This window comes from Notamacropus eugenii, chromosome 2 (genome assembly GCF_028372415.1).
Source record: "Notamacropus eugenii isolate mMacEug1 chromosome 2, mMacEug1.pri_v2, whole genome shotgun sequence".
Classification (NCBI taxonomy): domain Eukaryota; kingdom Metazoa; phylum Chordata; class Mammalia; order Diprotodontia; family Macropodidae; genus Notamacropus; species Notamacropus eugenii.
The window spans coordinates 121,327,602-121,352,789 of NC_092873.1; the positions used below are offsets into that span (position 1 = coordinate 121,327,602).

The window sequence follows — 25,188 nt, forward strand, 5'->3', positions numbered from 1 at the left end:
CAAATTTGGTACAGATGGGAAATGAATTCAGTGTGTGACCAGGCATAATTTAGAACAACTATTTATTGCTAGGACAGATCTTTTCAGGCAATCTCATGAGAGTCTGGATTTTTGTTGCCAGACAAGTAGGAATGAATAAATTCACTCTTAGCATATCATCTGTGCCATATGCATTCTGAGGAAGCCTCTGGTTTAGGATCCAAGATTTGGGACCAATCTATACTTTATGAAGCCATTCACAAAATTTGTATATTTTTCTCCCAATGGCAAAGAAGAATTTTAATGCACTATAAAATATGACGGATTTTTAGCTTGAGGAATGAGAATGTCCTGTTTTAAACACTTACTTTTATCTTGGCCAAACACTGATATTTGTGATTAATGTTTAACCACATGAAGTTTATTCAGTTCAAGTAAGAGTCCAGTGTGTAGGTTCCCAGTGAGACACATTGCCAGTCACAACCAGTATATTCAAACAAATCTAACAAGACATCAATACAGTCATCACAGTGACAGATATTGGATTACCTTATCACTATAACAGAAGGTGGGAGAAGTGATCTGGTGACCAGAGGATGTGGACCTGGTACAAAATATTAATTTTCTCTTACCTCACAACAGAAATTTGTATGGAAAAGCAATTTGTCTCCCGGAGAGGTATGAATGTACAAGCTTATTCAACTGGGAATTTCACCGATTTGGAAAGAACAAGATTTAAAAGAGCCCTTTACAAGGGACATTACTGTAGGACTCGTGGTTGTTGTGAAGACAGAGATGATGACTGTGTCACTCATTTCTATGAGGCAAATGCCATGTGTTACTGTGATAAATTCTGTGAAAGGGAAAATTCTGATTGCTGTCCTGATTACAAGTTCTTTTGCCAAGGAGACAATCTGTATCAAAAAGGTAGGCACTGGTAAAGCAATAGATAAAGAAGGGTTTAACTTTAGGATACGTGAAAAGGCATAGAAGACCTGAGATTATAGGTACAGGGTGGTTGGCAAACACCAGGACACTTTAGAGTATATGTGAATATCTGAAGGGACTATAGAGAGGGGATCAGCCTTGGAATCAAGGAGATTTGGATGCAAAACTTGCCTCTGACACAGTTATGTGACCACAGGCAAGTCACTTAACCTTAGTGCTCCAAATGACTTCTGAGAATATCCTTATAGAGGATCAACAATCTATAGAGGGACTTTCCACAACACTATTTTCTTAAATAGATTAAAAAAAACATAGATATGATTAAAAGTAAACAAATCAAAAGAAAAATAAAAGAACAAAAATTAATAAAGGTAAACTAAATGAATAAGTAAAAATGAGTTAAGTAAACAAATCCACTTCTATTATGCTATTACTGAAATTTATTTTTAAGTAAGTCAATCTAAGTTGGAATGTTCTCTAGGTCCACTCTAGATTTTTCTGGTATAAAGGTACTTCCAGTACTGAGTTTGAACGATCTTTGAATAATATTCAGCTGATGAATTTGTCCTGGTAACTTTTCCTTCTCCAATTTATGAGATAAATGCATAGGATCATAGATTTTGATCTTTGAGTGATCTTGGTGGTCAAGTTCAACTTCTGAGGAAGCTGGGGGTACAAGAAGGTTAAGCAATTTGCTCAAGATTACGAAGGTATTAAGGGTACAATATGAAACCAGATCCTTTAACTGGAGTCAGTGTTCATTCCACAGAATCACTTGCCTCTCCAATGATGCTAATGCAACTAAGGGAATCGTAAAAAGTTTAAAGTAATTATTATTTTTTTTTAATTGTAATTGGTAGTTTTTGTGTTATGTACATAAAACTTTTGACACAAATAAGAATCACGTAAATTTTGGCAGTAAAAATGAAGTTTCTTCTTGAAACAAATTTCTTTAGCCTTCTAATGGTCTTAATAATCTTAGACTAGTCATTTAACTTCTTCAAACTTTAATTTCTTGTCATCTGTAAAATGAAGGGATGTGACCAGGTGGGTTCTAAGTTCCTGCAAATTCAAATTCTATGCTTCTGTGATCCTGGGATCATCTCATTCTTTCTACCCATCATGGCCAGTACCTCTCAGGAGTGCATAAAGTGTAAAATACAACATCTTGTACTATATGATAAAGTTTTCTGGATAGAATCTGAACAGTTGAAACAGATCTGTAGTTACAGAATCTTAGTTCAAAGCCCAGTTATGCTCCTAAAATAGCTATATGACCTTAGGTAATTTGCTTCACATTTTTTGGATCTCAATTGCCTCATCTGTTAAAGGGAGGGTTTGAAATAGATGACTTGTAAGGTCTTTCTTGGCTGAAAATACAGGACTAATTAAGACTTAATTAAGTTAAGACTAATGATGCAATTTGTTCTATTTGTTTAAATTAATGGGGTCATGAGCGATTTTGATTGTCATACATAGACATCCTTACATGTTGGTGTCTGTAGATGTAGCATCTACAGACTTTAAAAATCTATCTACTCTCCTTTACAGTGTGTTATCTTGGCTCAGAGCTGAATGGTGACACCTATTGGTAGAGATTCTACATTACTTTAAAAATGATTATCTTTTCTTTTATATTGCCTTCGTTTTGAAATATATCCTTCCCATTTCTCTATCAAAAGAGCCATCTCTTATGGTGAAAAAGAAAAAGAAAGCAGTTCATGAAAACTAACCAACACATCAACCAAATCTGACAAATAGGCAACGTTACATACTGGTAGTCTTTGTGGCATGGTGGATGGAATGGTGGTCTTGATGGTAGAAAGACATGGGTTCAACACTCAATCTTGATGCTCACCAACTGTGTGACCTTGAGCAAATCACTTAACACCTCTGGGTTTCAGTTTCCTCTTATGAATACAGGATTGGATTAAATGGGTTTCTGAGGTCCCATTTACTTCTAAATCTATGATCCTATGATTCCTTCACTTCTAGAGGTGATTTTTTTCTTCTTTGGGACTAAGTTTAGCCCTTATAATTACATTGTTAATCTTTCATTTTGTTATTCTTATTCTTGTCATTGTGAATTTTGTTTTCCTGGATCATTTTAACTCACTTTAAATCATTTCACGCTTTATTTCAAATTTTTCTCTATTCTTCCTATTTTTATGAGAAATAGAATTGTGTAGTTGGTAGAGAACAAGTTTATGAGTCAGGAAAGCCTGGGTGCCATCCTTGACTCTCTTCCACAATAGCTGTTTGATGTTGGGCATAGATATCCATAACCTCTGTGTGTTCTAGAAAACTCTTTTAGAAAAGAAGTTTCAGAGAAGGTCATTTATGTTCCTAGGGGGAAGCTCCTTACCATAGGGAAAATCCCCTACGTCAATGAACTAATAGAATCACAGGTTTATTTCAGTCGCTTTTCTCATGTCTTGATCCATCACAGAAAAATAGGAAACATGCCAAGAAGATGGTCAATTGTCTTGTATTGTTCCCTCTGAAATTAATGGGAGTGTGCAATGCCGCTGTTAGCCTCATTGAACCTTGAGTTGTAAAATTAGAAAACCACTACTTGATGAATGTCACCATTAGTCTTCGTGCTCCATTAGATATAACTTTGGGTAGAACATTTGACATCATATGTTCTTCAAAAAACAAAACTATCATTTAACAACCTGGTGAAGTTATGGTGCTTGGAACAGAAGGCCTTCTATTTTCCTGTGACAGATTAAGAAGTGAGATAAGTGACTCTCTCTCTGCACCGCAACTATTCCAACCAGGTCAGTCCAAGATTCCTGGTGCTCTGCAGCCACACTCTGGGTTGAATCAAGCAGGGGACTGGGTACATCTACTTTGTCATTTGGTCCATGTAGTTCTATCTGCAGGTGTTTGAAAATTAAGGCTGCCCAATTAGTTTACATTCAAATGGACACTGAACTATATTCCACATTCAAATTTTGAATAATTTTAAAGTACAATCTTCATTGTGCTTATTGTAACATTTTGTTGGTTATTTTCAGTTTTGTTTATATTGGCATTTCAAGATATGTTGAAGGCTCAATTGCTGAAATATATTTAAATTCCTCAATAAATGGTGTTGCAGTCACTGGAAAAATATGAGTTGAACTGCAATTGAGAGGACCCATGCCCCACTCCTGATTGTGTTAAGTATGTGACCATATGCAAGTCACTTAAACTTTACCGATTTCAGTTTCCTCTTCTGTAGAATAAAGAGAGTACTGATCTCTGAGATTTTTTTCTGCTCTAGATCTATGAATTCATATGAGATTATTAGCCCATTCCAGAAAGTAGCAACGATTTTTTATTTTCTTTATTTCTACCTGGATTGAATAATCTGAATTTCACATATTTTCCTGTCTTAGAAATAGTACATTTAATCATTTTATTTCAGCTAAAAATTTTATATATAAGTGATCATTGCTTGATTGATGATGATGAGGAGGAGGAGGAGGAGGAGGAGGATGTTAACAATCAAGATTGGCACCCAGAGTTGTAATCTGTTCTAGAAAGTAGCTCAGTACTTTCATCTTTTTAAAGAATGCACAGTTGACTTTCAATCAAAGAGTCAATAGTATGTTATTTGTACTAATACTTTATCTGTATAAAGACACTTTCTCCCAAGTTGCCATAGATGTTTTTATCGAACAAGAATTTTATTTCTAAGTATTTCTCAATTTTAGCAATGCAGCAGTGACCAATTTTCTTCATTGTTCTCTACTCTGAAAAATTCTTTTGTGTTTTTCTAATCAACATGCTATGGATTCAGTCTTAACAGAACTGTGTGGAGCCGTTACATTCTGTCTGTAGATTAGTGAATGTTATCTTCTTTTTTCTCATCTTTGTTGGTGACCTTAAGTATTTGGATGACTTCAAATGTCCAATATAGAGCTACAAATGAAACCATATGAGAAAAGGCCAAATTTGGGAGCAAGGATAGACTCATGTTGACTACCAGATCTTTAGGAAGAAGCCTACTGTCTCCTTTTCCTCCTACACCGCTTAGGGCCTTATCTTTTCCTTCCAAATATCTGATTGGCTCACTGTAATATTTTTTAATCTGTATAAGTAGAAATTTTCTTTAATTTTCTCTAACTATTTTTAAAATCCTTTGACAAGAACTGATGGTTTTGTCTACATGCACAATTGGTTTGATAAATATAACCAATTCATAACTTTTGGATTTGCAATGCAAGTAGATGTAACTTGAACAATTTATCAGACAGCAAAGAATGATGTAAAAAGAAGCCTAGAATGTAATTTTTCCCTCTTTGGAGTGGGAGAGGTTTCTAATAAACACAATTAGATATATAATTCAGTTACAACAACATTTTGATATTTAACTGATAATGAAATGTAATTGGTAGGAGAAAAAATAAACAAAACTAGAGACCCTTATTCGTCCAAAGAACTTAAGCTATTTGAGGCAAAATCCTTCCTGAATTCTTGAGTTGTGGCTTCTAATCTCCCTCCCCTTCTTCTTTCCTCCTTCGTATTCTATTTCCTTCCTAAAATGTATGAGACAATGTGAGAAGATATGGATTTGGATGTTTACAGGCTTCTCATTTCCTTTTGTGTGAGATATTTCCTGATCATCCCATTTTCCTCTTAGTTTGAATCTAATATATAGGTATGCATGTATGTATACACACACATATATTGTGTTAATCACTCTTCAATCAGAAAACAAATACTATGTGCCTGACATTGTTACAGGTCCTGGGGATGCAAGTATGAAGAATTACTGTAGAGGCAATGAGCTTACATTCCAATAGAGGAGACAATAATTATAAATTAAAATGTATTCTTGTTGTTCAGTTGTGTCTGACTCTTCATGCCTATATGATGACAATACCATCCATAGGGTTTTCTTGGCAAGATGTTGGGAGGGTTTGCCATTTCCTTCTAAAGGAAGGCAACGAGAAGATAAGTGAATTGTCCATCTAGTAAGTATCAGAGGCTGTCTTTGAAATCAAGTCCTTCTTACTACAAGACTGCTCTGTCTATGGAGCCCACTAGCTACCTCATTAAAATATGTACATGGGATAGACTTGCATGAAATAATGAAGAGTGAAATGAGCAGAGTGGTGTATATAATAACAACAATATTATTTTAACAACAACTTTGAGGGACTGACTAAGTTATTCTGACTATTGTAAATATCCAAATTAACTGCAAAGGACATACAAAGGAAGATGCTGTCTGCATCCAGAGAAAGAACCAATAAATAGACATATAGAATGTTTTACACACACATACACACAAATATACATGCACATATATTTATGTCTAATGGTAACCATCTCTATAGCAGGGGAAAGTGGGATAGCAAAGAAAAAAAGGGGAAAAAAGAAAATTGAATGATAACTTTATTATATATTTTAAAAGAATATCATACAATCTTTCCCTCGCCCCTTTTATTCTACCATGGAAATGCTTTTATTTATCAAGTTCAGAAAAAATAAATAAAAATTTAAAAATGTATACAACATAATGATAAAGTAAACATATATGTATATCCACATATCTATACATATATTATCAACCTACATGCAAAAATAGTTTAATACAAGATATGTGTAGCTTTGTATGCACACACATTCCTGTTAGCTTATAAAACAGAGGTGGAAAACCTATGGCTTCAAGGCCACATGTGGCCTTCTCAGTCTTCAAGTGCGACATTTTGACAGAATCCAGACTTAGAAGTCAAAGGGCCACACTTGAGGACCTAGAGGGCCACATTTGAACTCAAGGCCTAAGGTTCCCCTTCTTGGAAAGTTTTTGAGTACAGGAACTGTTTCACTTTTGCCAGTACAGTGTTGGGCACATAGTAGGTGCTTAATAAATATTTTCAGAGGTATGAGGCCACAGAAATATTAGTATCCTTTAGGAATGGGTACCTAAACAGAACTTCTGAAATAGTATAATTATGTGATATTCTTCTTGGAAAAAAAAATTAAAACATATATTAGGCAGTCCCACAAAGATTATGAAAAGAAATGAATGCTTCTGCACGATGGAGCCGATGAATAGGAAAAGTTTGTGTTGCTAAGAACCTTTACAATTAACTAGGATTTATAAGTCATGCACTACTATCTTAGATAGGTATATCCTCCAGTATTCAATACAAAGGCTATGTCTGAGCTGCTATCAAATCAAAAATAGATTCTGGTTTTTAGTAGTATCTATTTAGAAAAAAAGAGCAAGCTGAACTTGTGAATGTTGAAAAGCTTACCATGAATGGAGGCATGCATGGTTGATCAGTTGTACAGTGACATTTTCCCGATATCTTGTTGATATGTTCTTGCTCTATTTAGGTCATGTAATTGGGCAGGATTATCAATCAATTTCAACTGACAGTCTGAAAACATTTTTGGTTGTAAAAAGTTGAAATCAGATTTTTTTAAAAAGAATGTGGATGAGAGTATGCAATTTTTCTACTTCATAAAATTTTTTTCTGAGAAATTCCAGAATTTTGATTTTTTTATCTTTAAATGAAATGGATGACATAATTTTATATTTTATCCTAAAATGATACACCGTCTGATTTGTACAGGGAAAAATTAGTTATAGCTATTTATGAGTAGATTTTTTATTTTTCCTTAATGAAATATCAGCATCTGATAGACTCTTTTTTACTTATCTGTTTAAACGTATTCAAATTTTTTTTTTTAATGAAAGTGGATCATGATTAACTCATGAGATTATCTGTTTTTTTCTGAATTATAGAATCATCTTCCTAGGGACATTATATGTATTTCTAAAGAAAATATTACAAAGAAGTTTTCTGGAATTCAATATATGAATTGCGTCAAATTAGAAATCCACTTTAGCAAGTTGGTACCAAATAATTTCTGTATATTGTATAAAACCAGTGAAAATTGTTGCCTACATTTATCAATGAACTTAAATTGAATTTAGCATTTTTTCCACTCATTTGAATATTATGTTGGCAGGTTGCCTCAGAGATGGTCAACGCTATGAGGAAGGATCTGTAATTAAAGAAAACTGCAATGAATGGTAATGACTCTAAGAGTCTAAAAGTAAATTGATTTTTATTGTGTTTTTCTTTTATTTTCTTTTTCCCTGTCAATAATACAAGTATTTAGGAAACTTTTCTTGATTTAAGCATAGAGAGAGAGAAGAATGCCGAAGTTAAGTTTTAAAAAGTGACTATGTTTCTTCCTTTCTGAGCTTCTTTGATTTTCATGATTACTGCCAGTCAAAATACAAATATATCTTGAAAGCCACTGTTTAGTAGTCCTGTCATTAAAGGTCATATGATTTGACTTAATTTTTGCTAAGAAACAAAAACAGTGTTTCAAATACAAAAGAATCATATTTAATACTCTTATAATACCCATTAGGTCACACATGGGTCAACTCTTGCTTCTTACATTTCACAACAGGCTTAAAAAAATCCCATCACAAAACTTGTGTTGGTGTTATAAATATATTTTCATTTATTCTATATTAATTCAATCAGCCTTTACTAGACACCTAAAATGTATACACAAGGATATATTACAGCCAGTTCCAATTGTTAAATTTTCCATGTGAGCAATTTTACCTTGGAAATTGACAAAGGCTACAAATCAGGGCCTGATTTATTGCTTTGTTGACTATGTAAACTTAACAAAGCATTGTAGAAAATGTTAATTATGCAGATTAACCTTAAAAGTGTGTCATGTATGAAGTCCCCTCTCCCCTCCCTACTCCCCGAAAATTTAGTTGCTAAATATTTGCCAGTACATCCCTATGTGCATTGCATAGTATGATAAGGAATTATGAGAGGTATGAAGATGGATAAGCCAAGATGCTTGTCCTCCAGTAATTTACATTCTACTAAGAGGAATCAGGCAATTACAAAAAGAACAATAATAAAACATGTAAATTGATGAATCAAGAAAGAAGGCACAAATAAAGTGCTATTAGAATTCAAAGGAGAGAGATATCACTTCTAGTTGGAAAGATCATGGGTGACTTCATCTAGGAAGTAGCTTTTCAGCAGGACTTTGATGAATTGGGAGAATTTCTATGCAGAACTGTGGGGAAGGACATACAAGTCACAGAGAATGGTAGAAGCATTAATGTGCTGGTAAATATTTACCAACCGACTCTCCAAAATATATTCAGAACAGACTTTTATATTTAATCTGAGTTATTTGCATTTCCTCCATCTTGACTTCATTACATTTAGACAAACAATAAATCAGACCCTCATTTGTAGCATTACGAGCTTCTAAAGTGTCAATGCTCACAATGAAAATTTAACAATTGACTCTGAAGCTAGTGTGAACTCATTCCAGCACACCATGAATATAAATCAAGGAGTGGAGACAGAGGTGTTCTGTAAATTCTTATACAGAATGATGAAACAAGAATTTGAGTGCCTAATCTATGTCAGGCACTGTGACAATCACCTTTAAAAACAACAAAAACTCTCAAACAAGAAATCAAATAGATCATTTGATTGTAACAACCCTGGGAGGTAGATACTACTATTATCTTCAGTGGAGTTAGAATATTGAGTCTTTCTCTCTCTCTCTCTCTCTCTCTCTCTCTCTCTCTCTCTCTCTCTCTCTCTCTCTCTCTCAATATTTGACTGTATAGTTTTTGCAGAGGTGGAAGATGAATGGAAATCATATTGCATAGAATTGGTATATGTTATGGGGAATTTGAAACAGTAAATATGCTTGCCCTTTCCAAAAGTATGGCTGTAGAATAAAGGAAAAGACATTTTATGATGGTTTAAAGAAACACCATGGATGAGAATAGCACCATTAGAATGGGTGACCTGAGAGTACTTATAGGTGAACGTGAAAGAGCTGGTGCCAAGGGAGAGATTACAAATACAATGGAAGCATAGCAAGTATTTTTTCTCACTTTCTAAACCTTTCCCTAAAGTCAGATGAAGTAGTATATTAGAGTAAAAAAAAGATGAAATACTAACACAGGCATATGGAGTGGTATATTCCTTTACAGTCTTTTAAATTAGTTTATTTTCAGTAAGAAGCCAACAGCCAAAGTACTAAAAATCAATCTAGGAAATGCATTTTTGTAATAACAATGCATCATTTTTGCCACTTAGTTTGAAATATGCTTGTTGTTACGGCTAGTATTCATTTGTATTTCTTATATCTTTTCAGCAAGTGCTCAGACCAGCAATGGAGATGCTCCCAGCACATATGCCTTGTTCGTCCAGAATTAATTGAAAATGTCAATACGAGAGATTATGGGTGAGAAAAAAATCTTTCTGTTATAGGCTTTTCATGACATAATTGAATTCCAGCAATCTCTGTTTACTTCTCAGTTTTCAAATGATGTCTGGTTCTTGCTTTCAAAATGACCATTTTTAAAATAAGAAAAGAAAAACAAGGATGGAAATGGGAAAGGTGATAAGAGGGCATAAACTATATGTTGTACAAAATATTGAAGTGAATGATTGGAAATTAATGACGTTGTATATAAGTAAGATATTGAAGAGGAAACCAAAGGTAATAGATAAGCAAAATCCAACTACAGTCTCAAATAAAGAAGACTGAAGTGAGAGGTGAATACATTAAAATTCTGATCATTGTTATGTTTCAAAATAACTCTGGCTTAAGGAAAATCATTTATCTACACCAGGATTAAGTCTAACAAAATTGTGAAGAGTTCAAAGTTTGACTTTGGTGTCCAAACCCCTCTTACATTGACTCACCCATCCACTCTTTCACATACACACATACATGCATGCAAACATACAGCTGGAACAGGCACCCAGGACCCAGAATCTTCAAACCACACTTCACAAGCAGTCACCCCTTCTATCTATACAAGGTAATCTTATATCTACATCTAAGTGACATAAAATTAGCAATTTTGCCCATTCAAGTCCTCTGAGGTGACTCAAATCAGTGAAGTCTGTCAAATTGGTTGTTTTGATTTACTGATTTTATGCCATAATGTAGATTAGATTTATAATCCTAGTTTGGCCATGAATTCAGCATGTCACCAGTGATCTGAACCCATAAATGAGTTGCAGCATTATGAGGTCAATTCACTTCAATAAGCATTTATTAGATGCTTATTATTTGCCAGAGACTCTTCCAGGTTCTGGGGACAAAGACAAAAGTGAGAAAGTCTCTGCCCCCCACGGAACTTTCTTGGAAAAAAAAATCTCTAATGTTCCTTCCAACTTCTAAAATCCTATGATTTATCTATTTTACTTTACAGCTTCTTGCTATAGTGTGGTCTAGACATCATTTAGGTTGTCTTGGTTAAAAAAGAAACCATCAGGATACTGCTAAATATGGTAATAGACATTTGATTTATTTTGTGAGATATGTAGAGAACTAGTTTTGGATTCAAGATTGCACACATGCATGTGTGTATATTTGTGTGTATGTATGTACCTGTGTGTGTATAGACTGATGGTGTAGAAGACAATAAAGAAAGGGACCAGGTCACGAAGAGCTTTAAATCCCAAACAAAAGAGTTTATATTTGATCCTAGAGGTGATGGGATGAACTTTAAGTTTATTGAAAGGTGAAGTGGTCAGATCCTTTAGAAGAATCAGCTTTCAACTCAATAAATCCAATTAATGTCTTTATAAGAGTAAGGTCCAGAACTCTTGAATTTTGTTCAGGGTTCTCCTAAAGTATTCTCTAGGCAGCAGTGGATGGGGTTCAATGCCTGGAGTCAAGAAGTCTCACCTGAGTTGAAATCTGCCCCCATACATCTACTAGCTATGTTTCCTTAGACAAATTACCGAACCATATTTGTCTATTAACATATTTTAAATCTGTACTTAGACTCCATCAGTTCTTTTTTTGGAGGTAGATATCATTTTTCATCATAAATCCCTTGAAATTTTCTTGAATCATTATATGGATGAGAAAGTTGACTATTTTTACAATATTGCTACTACTGGGTGCAATATTCTCTTACCCCAAAAGCTTGGATCTTTGAGTTTATGAAATATTAGATAACTATGGCCATTTAAGAGTGTGCATTGTGCACCTAATCTATTCCACTGTCTTACCAGTACTACTTTGTAATAACAGTTTGAGATGTGGTACTGCTAGGCCACATTCCTTTACATTTTTTACTCTCATTGATTGGCTTGTTATTCTTAGTCTTTTATTCTTCTGGATGAATTTTATTTTATTTTTTCTAGCTTTATAAAATAATTCTTTGGTGGTTCAGTTGGGATGGCACTGAATGCGCTCATTGATTTATCTAGAAATGTCATATTTATTATATTGACTTGGCCTACTTATGAGCAACTAATATTTCTCCAGTTGTTTAGATATCTTTTCATTTGTGTGAATAATTGTTTTCATGTAATATGGTAGGTGGTGCAGTGATTACAGTATGAGATCTGAAGTCAGGAAGACTTATTGTCCTGAATTCAAATTTGACCTCAGGCACTTATTAGCTGTGTGATCCCAGGAAAATCTCTTTAACCCTGTTTGCCTCAGTTTTCTCATCTGTAAAATGAGTTGGAGAAGGAGATGGCAGACCATTTTTCTATCTTGGCCAAGAAAATCCCAAATAGAGTAAAAGTGCCAAACATGAAAAATGACCAAATAGCAAAGTTCCTACGTTTGTTTTGGCAGGTAGAATTGCAAGTGTTTTATATTTTATACAGAGTTTTTAGTGGAATTTCTCTTTCCATCTCTTCCTGCTGATGATTTATTTGGTTTATTTTATATCCTATAATTTTACTGAAGTTGATAATTTCAACTAATGTTTAAAAACAAAATCATTCTTTAGCATTCTCCAAGTAGGCCATCATATCATCTGTAAAGAGTGATAGTTTTATTTCCTTTTTGTGTATTTCAGTTCCTTCAATTACTTTTTCTTGTCTTATTGCTATAACTAGTATTTCTAGTACAATATTGAATAATAATGGTGATAATAAACATCTTGGTTTCACCTCTGGTCTTATTGAGAAGACTTCTAGATTATTTCAATCACAGATAATGCTTGCTGTTAGTATTAGATACTACTTAACCATTTTAAGGAAGTCTCCATTTATTCCTGTTTTCTAGTGGTTTAATAGGAGTGAGTAATTTGTTGAAAGTCTCTTCTGTATCTTTTGAGATAATTATACCATTTTTGTTGCTTTAATTACTAATAGAATTGTTTGTGTTGATAATATTCCCAATTAAATCAGGCCTTCTTTGTATAAATTCCACCTTATCGTAGTGCATGTTTATTGTTATATGTTGATGTAATCTAATTGCTAGTATTTTATTTAAAATTTTTGCATCAATATTCATTAGGGAAATTGGTCTATATTTGTCTTTCTCTATTTTTGCCCTTCCTGATTTTGGTATGAGTACCATATTTGTGTCACAAAAGGAACTTGGTAGGATTCCTTCTGTGCCTATTTTTTAAAAAAAATTAGTATTAAATTAATTATTCCTTAAATGTTTGGTAGAAATCACTTGTAAATATATCTTCTCCTGAGAATTTCTTCTTAGGGCATTCATTTATAACTTGTTTTATTTCTTTTTCTGAGATAAGGCTATTTAAGTATTCTATTTCTTTTTCTGTTGATCTGGGTATTTCATATTTTTGGAAATACTCATCTGTTTCACATAGATTGACAGATTGATTGGTATATAATTGGTCGAAATAGCTCCTAAAATTGCTTAAATTTCATCTTTATTGATGATGTATTCACCTTTTCCATTATTATATTGAAAATTTATTTTTCTTTCTTTTTAAAATCACATTGACCAAATTTTTTTCTTCTCTATTTTATTGTTTTTTTTCTTAAAACCAGTTCCTAGTTTTATTAGTTCAATGTATTTTTTGTTTTTGCTTCCAGTTTTATTAATCTTTCCTTCTATTTTTCAGGATTCCCAAGTTTTGGTTTCTTCTTTCTCTAGCTTTTCAATTGCATGCTTGATTTATTAATCTGTTCTTTTTCTATTTTATTGGTGTAAGAATTTAGAGATAGCAATATTCTCCTAAGTACTGTTTTAGTGGCATTTCTCAAATTTTGGTATGTTGGTTCATTGTTGTCATTCTCTTTAATGAAATTACTTATTGTTTCTACAATTTGTCTCACCCATTCTTTAGGATTAGATTATTTGGTTTCCAATAAATTTTTAATCTACATTTCTATGGCAATTTATTGAATATAATTTTTATTGCATTGAGGTCTGGAAAAGAAGCATCTAATATTTCTGTTTGCCTGCTTTTCATTTTCCTTCTGACCACAGCTTCCCTTAACATCCCCTCTCCCATCAGCCATTTCTTTCTTTTGTCCCCTTGCCCATCTACTTTTCTGCTGGGTAAGATTTCTATACCTATTTGAGTGATGAGAGTAAGGTTCAAGCTTTGGCAATACTCCTATTTTCCCTTCCATGGTAAAAACTCTTCCTTGTGTTCCTCTTTTATGTAAAATATTTTCCCCTTTATTCCTCTACCTTCTCTTATATCCCAGTGGTTCCCATCTTTCTCAACCCTTTTTTTATTTTTTATTTTTGAGATGATCCCATTATAGTCAAGTCACACCCATGCCTTCTGTCTGTGTATACTTCTAGTTCCCCTAACAATTATAATGTTCTGAAGGGTAACAAGTACGATCTTCCCATGCAGAGATATAAAAAATTTAAGTTTGTTGAGCCCCTCATGATTCTCTTTCATGTTTACCTTTTTATGGTTCTCTTGATGTTCTCTTTGAAAGTTAACTTTTCTATTCAGCTATGATCTTTTCATCAAGAATGTTTGAAAGTCTTCTCTTTCATTAAATATCTATTCCCTCTCCCTCCAGAAGGAGTATACTCAGTTTTTCTGGGTAGGTTATTCTTAGTTGTAATTCTAGCTCCTTTGTCTTCTCTTATATAATATTCCTAGTACTCTAATTCTTTAATGTGGAAGCCGTTAAATCTTGTGTGAATGTGACTATGGCTCCACAATGTTTGAATTATTTCTTTCTTGCTATTTATAATATTTTTATTTGCTCTGTGGGCTCTGGAATTTGGTGATATTATTTTGGGAGATTTGGGGATCACTTTCAGGAGGTGATTATAGATTCTTTCAATTTTTATTTTACTGTCTGGATCTAATGTATCAGGGCAATTTTCCTTTAAAATTTCTTGAAATATGATGTCTAGGCTTTTTTATGGTTTTCAGGTAGTCAGATAATTGTTAAATAATCTCAAATTTCTCTTCTTTTTTGGTAAATAGCATTTTATTATTTCTAATTACTTGTAATGATAATTTTTAAATATACTTTTTGGCAAGATTTTGAGTTCCATTTTTTTTCTCCACCCTCCCTAAGAAGGGAAGCAATCAGGTAAAGGTTATAAATGTACAATCATGTTAAACATATTTCCACATTAGTGGTGATGTGAAAGGAAAAATTGAACAAAAGGGAAAAGTCACAAAAAACAAAAAACAACAGCAAAAAAGTAAAAATAGTATACTTAAGTCTGCATTCAGATTGCGTAGTTCTTTCTCTGGATATTGATAGCATTTTCCATCATGAATCATTTGGAATTGTCTTGGATCATTGTATCACTGAGAAGAGCTAAGTCTATGAAAGTTAGTCATTGTACAACTTTGCTGTTACTGTGTACAATGTTCTCCTGGTCCTGCTCAGTTCACTCAGCATCAATTCATGTAAGTCTTTCCTGATTTTTCTGAAGCCAGCCTTCTCATCATTTCTAATAGCACAATATTATTCCATTACATTCATGCACCACAACTTATTCAGTTATTCACCAGTTGATGGGTATTCCCTGAGTTTCCAATGTTTTGCCACCACAAAAAGAGCTGCTATAAATATTTTTGTACATGTAGGAGCTTTTTTCCTTTTCTATGATCTCTTTGAGATATAGACCTAAAAATGGTATTGTTGGATCAAAGGGCATGCACAGTTTGATTACCTTTTGGGCATAGTTCCAAAATACTCTCCAAAATGGTTGGATCAATTCACAGCTCTACTAACAATGAAATAGTATTTCAATTTTCCCACATCTTCTCCAAGGTTTATCATTTTCCATTTTTGTCATATTAGTCAATCTGATAGGTATAAGATGATACCTCGGAGTTGTTTTAATCTGTATTTCCGGGGGGGCGGGGCCAAGATGGCGTAGTAGAAAGACGCACATACACATAGCTCCGAACCCACAACCCATAGAACAACTACAAAGAAGTAACTCACGGCGAATTCTGCACCCAGAGGCCACAGAACATTGGAGCGAGGGAGATTTCTGTTCCGGAGAGACCTGCAAACCTCTCGTAAAAGGTCCTTCGTGCTGCGGACTGGGTGCCGGGACTGGGAGCTGAGTACAGCCCTGCCGTGGCCGCGGCACTGAGAGGAACAGATCCGAGCGGGCTTCAGGGACGGGATCTCCAGCGGCCTCACAAGTACCTCCACCCACAGGTGACAGGGTCGGTGAGAGAGTCCCTTTGGTGGGTCGAGGGGGGAGTGGGGTGCCCCCATGGCTTGGGCCCCCTCGGGAGACAGAAGCTGAGGGGCAGCGGCAGACCAGGGCTCCCCAAGCAGGCAGGAGCCTGGATCCATTGTTGAAGGTCTGTGCATAAACTCCCTGAGGGAACTGAGCCTGAGAGGCAGCCCTGCCCTCACCTGAGCATCTGAATTTAATCTCACACTGAATAGCAGCCCTGCCCCTGCCCAAAACCCTGAGGCTGGAAGCAGCATTTGAATCTCAGACCCCAAACACTGGCTGGGAGGATCAGGAGGTGAGGTGGGTGTGAGGAAAATATACAGAGGTCAAGTCACTGGCTGGGAAAATGCCCAGGAAAGGGAAAAGAAATAAGACTATAGAAGGTTACTTTCTTGGTGAACAGGCATTTCCTCCCTTCCTTTCTGATGAGGAAGAACAATGCTTACCATCAGGCAAAGACACAGAAATCAAGGCTTCTGTGTCTCAGCCCACTCAATGGGCTCAGGCCATGGAAGAGCTCAAAAAGAATTTTGAAAATCAAGTTAGAGAGGTGGAGGAAAAGCTGGGAAGAGAAATGAGAGACATGAAGTCAAAGCATGAACAGCAAATCAGCTCCCTGCTAAAGGAGACCCAAAAAAATGTTGAAGAAAATAACACCTTGAAAACTAGCCTAACTCAATTGGCAAAAGAGGTTCAAAAAGCCAATGAGGAGAAGAATACTTTCAAAAGCAGAATTAGCCAAATGGAAAAGGAAATTCAAAAGCTCACTGAAGAAAATAGTTCTTTCAAAATTAGAATGGCACAGATGGAGGCTAAGGACTGTATGAGAAAGCAAGAAATCACAGAACAAAGCCAGAGGAATGGAAAAATGGAAGATAATGTGAAATATCTCATTGGAAAAACAACTGACCTGGAAAATAGATCCAGGAGAGACAATTTAAAAATTATGGGACTACCTGAAAGCCATGATCAAAAGAAGAGCCTAGACATCATCTTTCATGAAATTATCAATGAAAACTGCCCTGAGATTCTAGAACTAGAGGGCAAAATAAATATTCAAGGAATCCACAGAACACCGCATGAAAGAGATCCAAAAAGAGAAACTCCTAGGAACATTGTGGCCAAATTCCAGAACTCCCAGGTGAAAGAGAAAATATTGCAAGCAGCTAGAAAGAAACAATTCAAGTATTGTGGAAATACAATCAGGATAACACAAGATCTAGCAGCTTCTACATTAAGGGATCGAAGGGCATGGAACAGGATATTCCAGAAGTCAAAGGAACTAGGACTAAAACCAAGAATCACCTACCCAGCAAAACTGAGTATAATACTTCAGGGGAAAAATTGGTCTTTCAATGAAATAGAGGATTTTCAAGCATTCTTGATGAAAAGACCAGAGCTGAAAAGAAAATTTGACTTTCAAACACAAGAATGAAGAGAAGCATGAAAAGGTGAACAGCAAAGAGAAGTCATAAGGGACTTACTAAAGTTGAAGTGTTTACATTCCTACATGGAAAGACAATATTTGTAACTCTTGAAACATTTCAGTATCTGGGTACTGGGTGGGATTACACACACACACATGCACACACGCACACACACATAGAGACAGAGTGCACAGAGTGAATTGAAGAGAATGGGATCATATCTTAAAAAAAATGAAATCAAGCAGTGAGAGAGAAAGATATTGGGAGGAGAAAGGGAGAATTGAATGGGGCAAATTATCTCTCATAAAAGAGGCAAGCAAAAGACTCATTAGTGGAGGGATAAAGAGGGGAGGTGAGAGAAAAACATGAAGTCTACTCTCATCACATTCCACTAAAGGAAAGAATAAAATGCACACTCATTTTGGTATGAAAACCTATCTTACAACACAGGAAAGTGGAGGATAAGGGGATAAGCAGAGTGGGGGGGGATGATAGAAGGGAGGGCATGGGGAGGAGAGTGCAATTTGAGGTCAACACTCATGGGGAGGGATAGGATCAAAAGAGAATAGAAGTAATGGGGGACAGGATAGGATGGAGGGAAATATAGTTAGTCCTATACAACACAACTATTATGGAAGTCATTTGCAAAACTACACAGATTTGGCCTATATTGAATTGCTTGCCTTCCAAAGGGAAGGGGTGGAGAGGGAGGGAGCTAAAGAAGTGGGAACTCAAAGTGTTAGGATCAACTGTAATGTTCTTACCACTAGGAAATAAGAAATACAGGTAAAGGGGTATAGAAAGCTATCTGGCCCTACAGGACAAAAGAGAAGACAGAGACAAGGGCAGAGAGGGATGATAGAAGAGAGAGCAGATTGGTCATAGGGGCAATTAGAATGCTTGGCGTTTGGGGGGGGAGGGGAGAAAAGGGGAGAAAATTTGTAACCCAAAATTTTGTGAAAATGAATGTTAAAAACTAAATTAAAAAAAAAATGTCAATAAATAAATAAATAAATAAATAAATACTAAAAAAAAAAAATAATAATTTGTATTTCCCTAATCAATAGTGATTTAGATCTTTTTCCCCCAACAACTATAGATAGCTTTCATTTCTTCATCTGAAAACTGCTTTTCATATCATTTGATCATTTATTAATTGGGAAATGACTTGAATTCTTATAAATTTGACTTAGTTCTCTATACATTTAAGAAATAGGCCTTTTACCAGAAACACATGCTACAAAAAATGTTTCCAAACTTTTTGCTTTTCTTTTCATCTTGATTGCTTTGATTTTGCTTATGAGAAATTTTTAAAAATTTGATATAATCAAAAGCATCCATTTTGCATTTCATAATGCTATCTCTTATTTTGTCATAAATTCTTCCTTTCTCTGTTTATCTGACAGGTAAACTATTTCTTGCTCTCCTAATCTGCTTATGGTATCCACCTTTCTGTCTAAATCATGTACCCCTTTTGACCTTATCATACTATATAATGTAAGATGTTGGTTTATGCCTAGTTTCTGACATATTATTTTGAAGTTTTCCCAGAAGTTCTTGTCAGATAGCTAGTTCTTGTCCCAGAAGCTGGAGTCTTTCAGTTTCTCAAACAGTAGATTACTACATTTACCATCCAAGATCAAGAAGAATGTACTCAGCAGACTTGGGCAACTACATCTGTCAGCAATGTGCTTCAGAGACTGGCTGAATAACCTACAGGGACTGTTTCCTGAATAAGGAAATAGGAAGGGAAAACCTTAACTGTAATTTAATAGTTACTTATTAATATAAGAGAAAAATAATCACTTCTCTCTGTACCTCACCATCTTGACTCTGCCTCCTCTATCTCATTCAATCATTCCAAATACTCATGAAGTGGATATGAGATGCCTCTGCAAAGGTTGCAGGGAGGGGATGGAGAGTTCTATTCTTTTGATTCAGCATTAGGAACCCCCATTGGAGAGTTTCTACTCTTCAGTGACAAATATATTATTTGTAATTTATACTCATACGAAGTTCTTTGGGGCAGCTAGAATGTGTCCAAGGTAAGACTTAAATCTAGGACTTCCTGATTCTAATGCTAACCACCATGATGAAGACAACAGCTAGCATATAGCACTTTAGAGCTTGTTAATTATTTTATGTATACTATCTCATTTGACCATTACAACATCCCTGCAGAGTAGGTTCTATTATTATTCCCATTTTTGCAGAAGAGGAAACTGAGGCTAAAAGAGATTAAGTGATTTGGGTACCAAGCTAGAGTGGAGTTGAAACAGAGTTGGAACTTGTATTTTAGACTCTAAGACTAGTTTTTTTTGAATCAAGTGTCATCTAGCTGCTATAAACACCATCTTAGTATACATTATAGCACCTTACCTCATACCATAGGTAATTTTATATCCATTTTTCAGATAAGGAAATTAAGACTTGGAGGATGAAATAACAGACTTTATGGTCACATAGCTAGTAAGTATCAGAGATAAGTCTACTGTTTTTATTTCCCGCTACTAGAGCCCACCGTTAGTGATTCTTTGGTGAAATGGAGAAACCAATTAACTTTTTAGAGAGAGGTGGCATTCTTAGAGAAGATTAGTTGTAATTTTTGAGTCTCTTTATGGGAAATTCTCAGTACTAGGATATGAAAGTATAACTTGGTGTTCTAAAAGATTCTGTGTCCTTCTTTCAGAAGCACATTTCTCCAAGAATCCATTTTATCATGGTTTTCCATTATTATTAGTTGAACACATTCCTAACTCTGAAAGGCTGCAGAAAAAAATGAAGGGTACCAAATAGTTCCAAAGGGAAGGAAAACAGTGTCTTCTTGGGGAGGAAAGCTCTCCCATCAATTATTCTCTATGGAGAGTGCTTTTGGAGAGCCTTTAACAAAATTCAAGTGGTCTGGTCCTTGGCCTTTCGGGGACAATATTCTTCAGTGTTGAGATATCTTTTAAAGGCTTCAAGTAGCTGTACATTTTTTTTTGCTCTTACATTTTATTTTATTTTTCAATGAACAAACATTTATTTTCTCTCTTCTCTATCTCTCCCAGTACCAATTAAAAAAAAAAGAAATAAAACCCTGTAATAAATATGAGTAGTCCTATGCTTATTTGTTATATGGGTTTTGCTTTTCTTTTTCTTTCTTTTCTTTTTTTCCCCCATTAGTCAAGGGAGGTATAGAAAAAGAAAAAAAAATTCTTGATAATTAAAAAAATAATAAAATCCCCATGTTGTCCAAGTCCAAAAATATGTTTTATTCTTCAAGTGGTACATTTTTAAAAGAGTACTTTTGTTGATATATTTTAAAATATTATTTATATTTTCCAAGTATCTCTCCTCCTTCTCCTGAAGAGATATACTTTAGAACAAAGGATAGGAAAAAGGAAAGAGAAAATGGAAAGAGACAGTTCAGTAAAACTAACATATCTTTTAAAAAGACCCTGATATTAGATCTGTACATTTATTAAGGGAGATATGAAAAAGCAGAAGGAAATAACCTGAAGTAAAATGGGAAAAATACAGAAAGGTAAAGGATAGGGAGATGCATCAGGAGACCATGCTAGGAAGTGAAAGGAAAAGGGAAGTGAGTTAATGATGGAGAGAGAAACAGAGATCTTGAGTTTAAGGGGAAATACATTTCCATTTTTTATCCTTTGATTTATTCACCAAAACCCAAAGCTTTACTTACTTATTGTTTTTCATCATTCAAGAGTGCTGTGCTTCATTTCCTATTTAGATAGTACCTTTATTTTAATATGCTTCTTTCTATTGGGTAAAAAATGTAATTTTCTAGACCAGAATATTCCTATTCTCTACTTCAGCACAGACAAACAATATTAGAATATGGCCATTCAATAAATAACGATGCCTACTCTGTGCTGGGCACTGAAGAACACAAGGTCTTCATGGAACTTGAAATGTAGTTGGGTACACCAGAGGTACACACACCATAATGCTATGGAGTATCACAAGCACCCTAAACTCTTGAACCTTATTCTATCATCCATCCATTCATATATTTATATCTCTATCCATCTCTTTCTCTCTCTCTCTCTCTCTCTCTCTCTCTCTCTCTCTCTTTCTCTCTCTCTCTCTCTCTCTCTCTCTCTCTCTCTCTCTCTCTCTCTCTCTCAGTGTTCTGTTGCCTCCATTATGTTGTTAGCTGTCAACATTCTTCAGACCTTTTCCAGGATTCTTAAATCTTAGTCCTTCTATAGGGAAGAACATAAGGAAGAACATTTGAGTTTTCCTCTTAACTTATCTTCACTACTCTTTCTTTGTTTTCCTGAATTCTGAAAAACACATAGAAGGGTCCTTTTCCTCTGGGAAATTGAAAGGAGGGCAGGGGTATATAGGACACTAGAACTGGAGCTGAGAAGCTTTGTGTTCAAATTCCACCTCAGATACTGATGAAATAATTTAACCTCCCTCTACTTTCCTTAATAAGTTTCCTTATCTATACCAGGAAGGTGTTGCACCCTACGGCTTTTAAGGTCACTCCTAACTCTAAATCTACGACCTTATTAGCATCCCAAGACCTCTTAAGTGCTTTAAATTGGATTTAGGATGAAATACTACAGGGTAATATATAATGTGGAGAGAGAATGGGAAGAAGGATTTACAACATGCGATGGGGGGGGGTAACACTAACACAAGTTCCAAAGAGTCAAAGGATTTAATCTTAATCCTTCAGGCTTCAGGTTCCGTGTCTAGTTCTTCTTGAACACTCCTCTGCCTATGTCAGGCCTTAATCATTATGTGAATGTTATTTTAATTCATTTACCATATATATGGAAGACCAGGCCTACTATAAATCTGCTCTTTGGAGTCAACTTATCTAATCATTAATTATGGGATATAGGAGTCTGGGACTTAGATAAGCCTTTTCTATTTACAATTCTCTCCATCCTCCTCTTCCCATCTGAGACATAGCTGTACACAGATGATTTGCTTTATGAGATATTTTGTCCATGAATAGAATAAAGTGCCTTAGCCCATGATTAAGTTTCCAGGGAGAAAAGATTCTTCCCTTAAGTGGGAAGCTACTTTGTTCTTGGGCCAACTAAGCGGTGCAGTGAATGGAGCACCAGACCATCTTCCTGAGTTCAAATATACCTCATCTGTGTGACCCTGGGCAAGTCACTTAGTCTGTTTGCCTCAGTTTCTCATCTATACAATGAGCTAGAGAAGAGAATGACAAACCATCCCAGTATCTTTGCCAAGAAAACCCCAAATGAGGTCTTGAAAATCAGTCACAATTGAAATGACTGAATAATAACACCTTGTTCCTAATTAGAATTTTGGCCGTGGCTCACTCACATTGCCAGTGTATGATCAAAAGGTCTCTGTTTTGCCTCTTTTGGAAATTAGTCTCTTCTTTATTTTCGGTCTCCTTCAGAATATTTTACTAGTTAGAATATTTGAATGGGCTTAATTATTAGTGTTAAAACAAGCCCTTCCGTCAGTGGCAAGTTCTCCAAAAGTTGTATGTGTCAGATCCATAGTTGGGCTTCCTCCATACGTAATGCCTTAGAAACAGCTGGTTGTCTAGTTCTGAACTTGTGATTCCCATTAGGCTGATTTCTTGCTTCTCTCTATTAGGTAAAATAAATTGTCCAAAATATCGGAAAGTCAATAGAATTTAGGTAAATATAAGTTCTTTGACCATATGGATTGGGGAAGCTGCATATTTTTTATACTTTAAAAACTGAAATGAAAAAGACATTCTTCAGTAGTATATTTTTGCCCTCACTCTCACTGGGCCACTACCAATAACTGTGAAGGTTCATTTTCCCAAACTCTTAAAAATATAAACACACCTAATGAAGGGAAGGAGTTGAACACTGTTCTGAGTGATACAGATAAGGTAAAACAAGACAGAGCTGCAGAGTAAAGGACATTGAGAGGGTAAAGAATAAGGATACTATCACTGAAGCTACTGCCCTGGACAAATTGTACCTGCTTCACCAGTATGTTCTAAACCTTGCCTCTGTAGGCTTGTTTCCACATGCCCTTTGTTCAACAAATTCACTGACTTCCTTCCTATGCTTCATTTGGTAACCTTTCAAAACAAAGTTTGAGCATTGTTTCTGCTTCTATGAGTTCTCAGATGTTATGAAAGACAGCCAGAGGTTTAGTAGGTATATTATCAAAAACTGTATTTTAACTTTAAATACTCATCAGAGGCTCATGAATTATAGATGATAGTGGTGAAAAGACAAGTGATAGCTTTAAGACTTGTCTTGTTTTCTGAGAATCCTTGGTCCTTAAGCTGATGAGGACTCATATGTACACTGTCTAAATTTTTTATTATGATTATTTTGGGACTTCAAGACCCAGAAAAGAATTTTGATTTTCAGCAGATTTTGCTGCAAGGCATATGCTTGGGTAATGGAGGAAGTTTTTCAAAAGTGCACAGAATCAATTCCCCTGGATAAGTGTGCATTTGCTATGTGAAAACAAATTCTATATTGATTCATTCAATGGAGAGTTAAGCAAATAATTAGCTGATTCCTCAGCACTAAATCCTCAGGGTTTTGCAGGCATAACAGTCATTTTAGTAAGCCTTTTAATGTCAGTGTATTAAGTGCTTTAAAAATGGATATTTCAGAAATGAGAAAAATCATCTAGTTTGACATATTGGGGTATTTTGGTTTGATTTTTCTTGTTAAAAACCTTGCTATTTTTACATATTATATAATTACTATTTTAAAATGTTGTCAAATTTTTACATATTGACACTGATCTTTAACTTTTACAGAGTGTCATTTATAATTGTTGCAATCAATTTAATATAGAGATTAAGCCATGTACTTGATATCTAAAAGAAGTGCAGTACTTGCTTATTTCTGAAATGAAAACTGAAGTAATACTACCAATTCTCCTGAGCTTTATTGAATTTTTAATTGTGAAATATTGAATTGTCAATAAAAATACATTTATAAAAACCGTATTGTACAATGTATACATATTTTTTCTCTTCTGTTTGTGAGGCAGATGGACAGCTCATAATTACAGTCAATTCTGGGGAAAGACTTTGGAAGAAGGCTACAAAGTTCGCCTTGGCACCTTGCCTCCTTCTCCTACACTTCTCAGTATGAACGAAGTAACAGTAGGTGTTCTATCTGTTTGTTTTTGAAGGTCTAGTTCATGGTGGTTGTGTTTCTGTGTTTTACTAATGTCAAAGAACCAAATTTATTTTTTAAAATTTCCCCCCCCCATTGTTTATGACATTACTTAAGTGTTTAATTTAGAGCTTGAGTATTCAGTGACACCAATCAAATTAAGGTACACTAACCAATTAAATAAAGTATTGTGTCTGAAGAGTAAGATTAATGTAGTAATACACAATTAAAAAAAAAACCTATCACCTCTAATTTCTTAGAAAGGTATATTG

General features: G+C 34.9%; 1 protein-coding gene across 5 annotated transcripts in view; it reads left to right on the forward strand.

Annotated features, from left to right (window-relative positions):
• The first annotated feature begins 420 nt into the window (after positions 1 to 420).
• The window catches only part of TINAG (tubulointerstitial nephritis antigen), a 200,182-nt gene continuing 175,414 nt past the window's right edge, over positions 421 to 25,188 (forward strand). For 3 of the 5 annotated variants that reach the window (XR_011974324.1, XM_072642496.1, XM_072642497.1), the window contains exons 1-4: positions 421 to 906; positions 7,906 to 7,969; positions 10,099 to 10,188; positions 24,789 to 24,903. Coding sequence is in view for 4 of the 5 variants with exons in the window: in XM_072642496.1 (XP_072498597.1) it covers positions 576 to 906; positions 7,906 to 7,969; positions 10,099 to 10,188; positions 24,789 to 24,903 (600 nt within the window). In the remaining variant the exon portion in view is untranslated. The remainder of the gene's footprint in view (positions 907 to 7,905; positions 7,970 to 10,098; positions 10,189 to 24,788; positions 24,904 to 25,188) is intronic. The other 2 variants (XM_072642495.1, XM_072642498.1) reach the window with 2 other exon arrangements.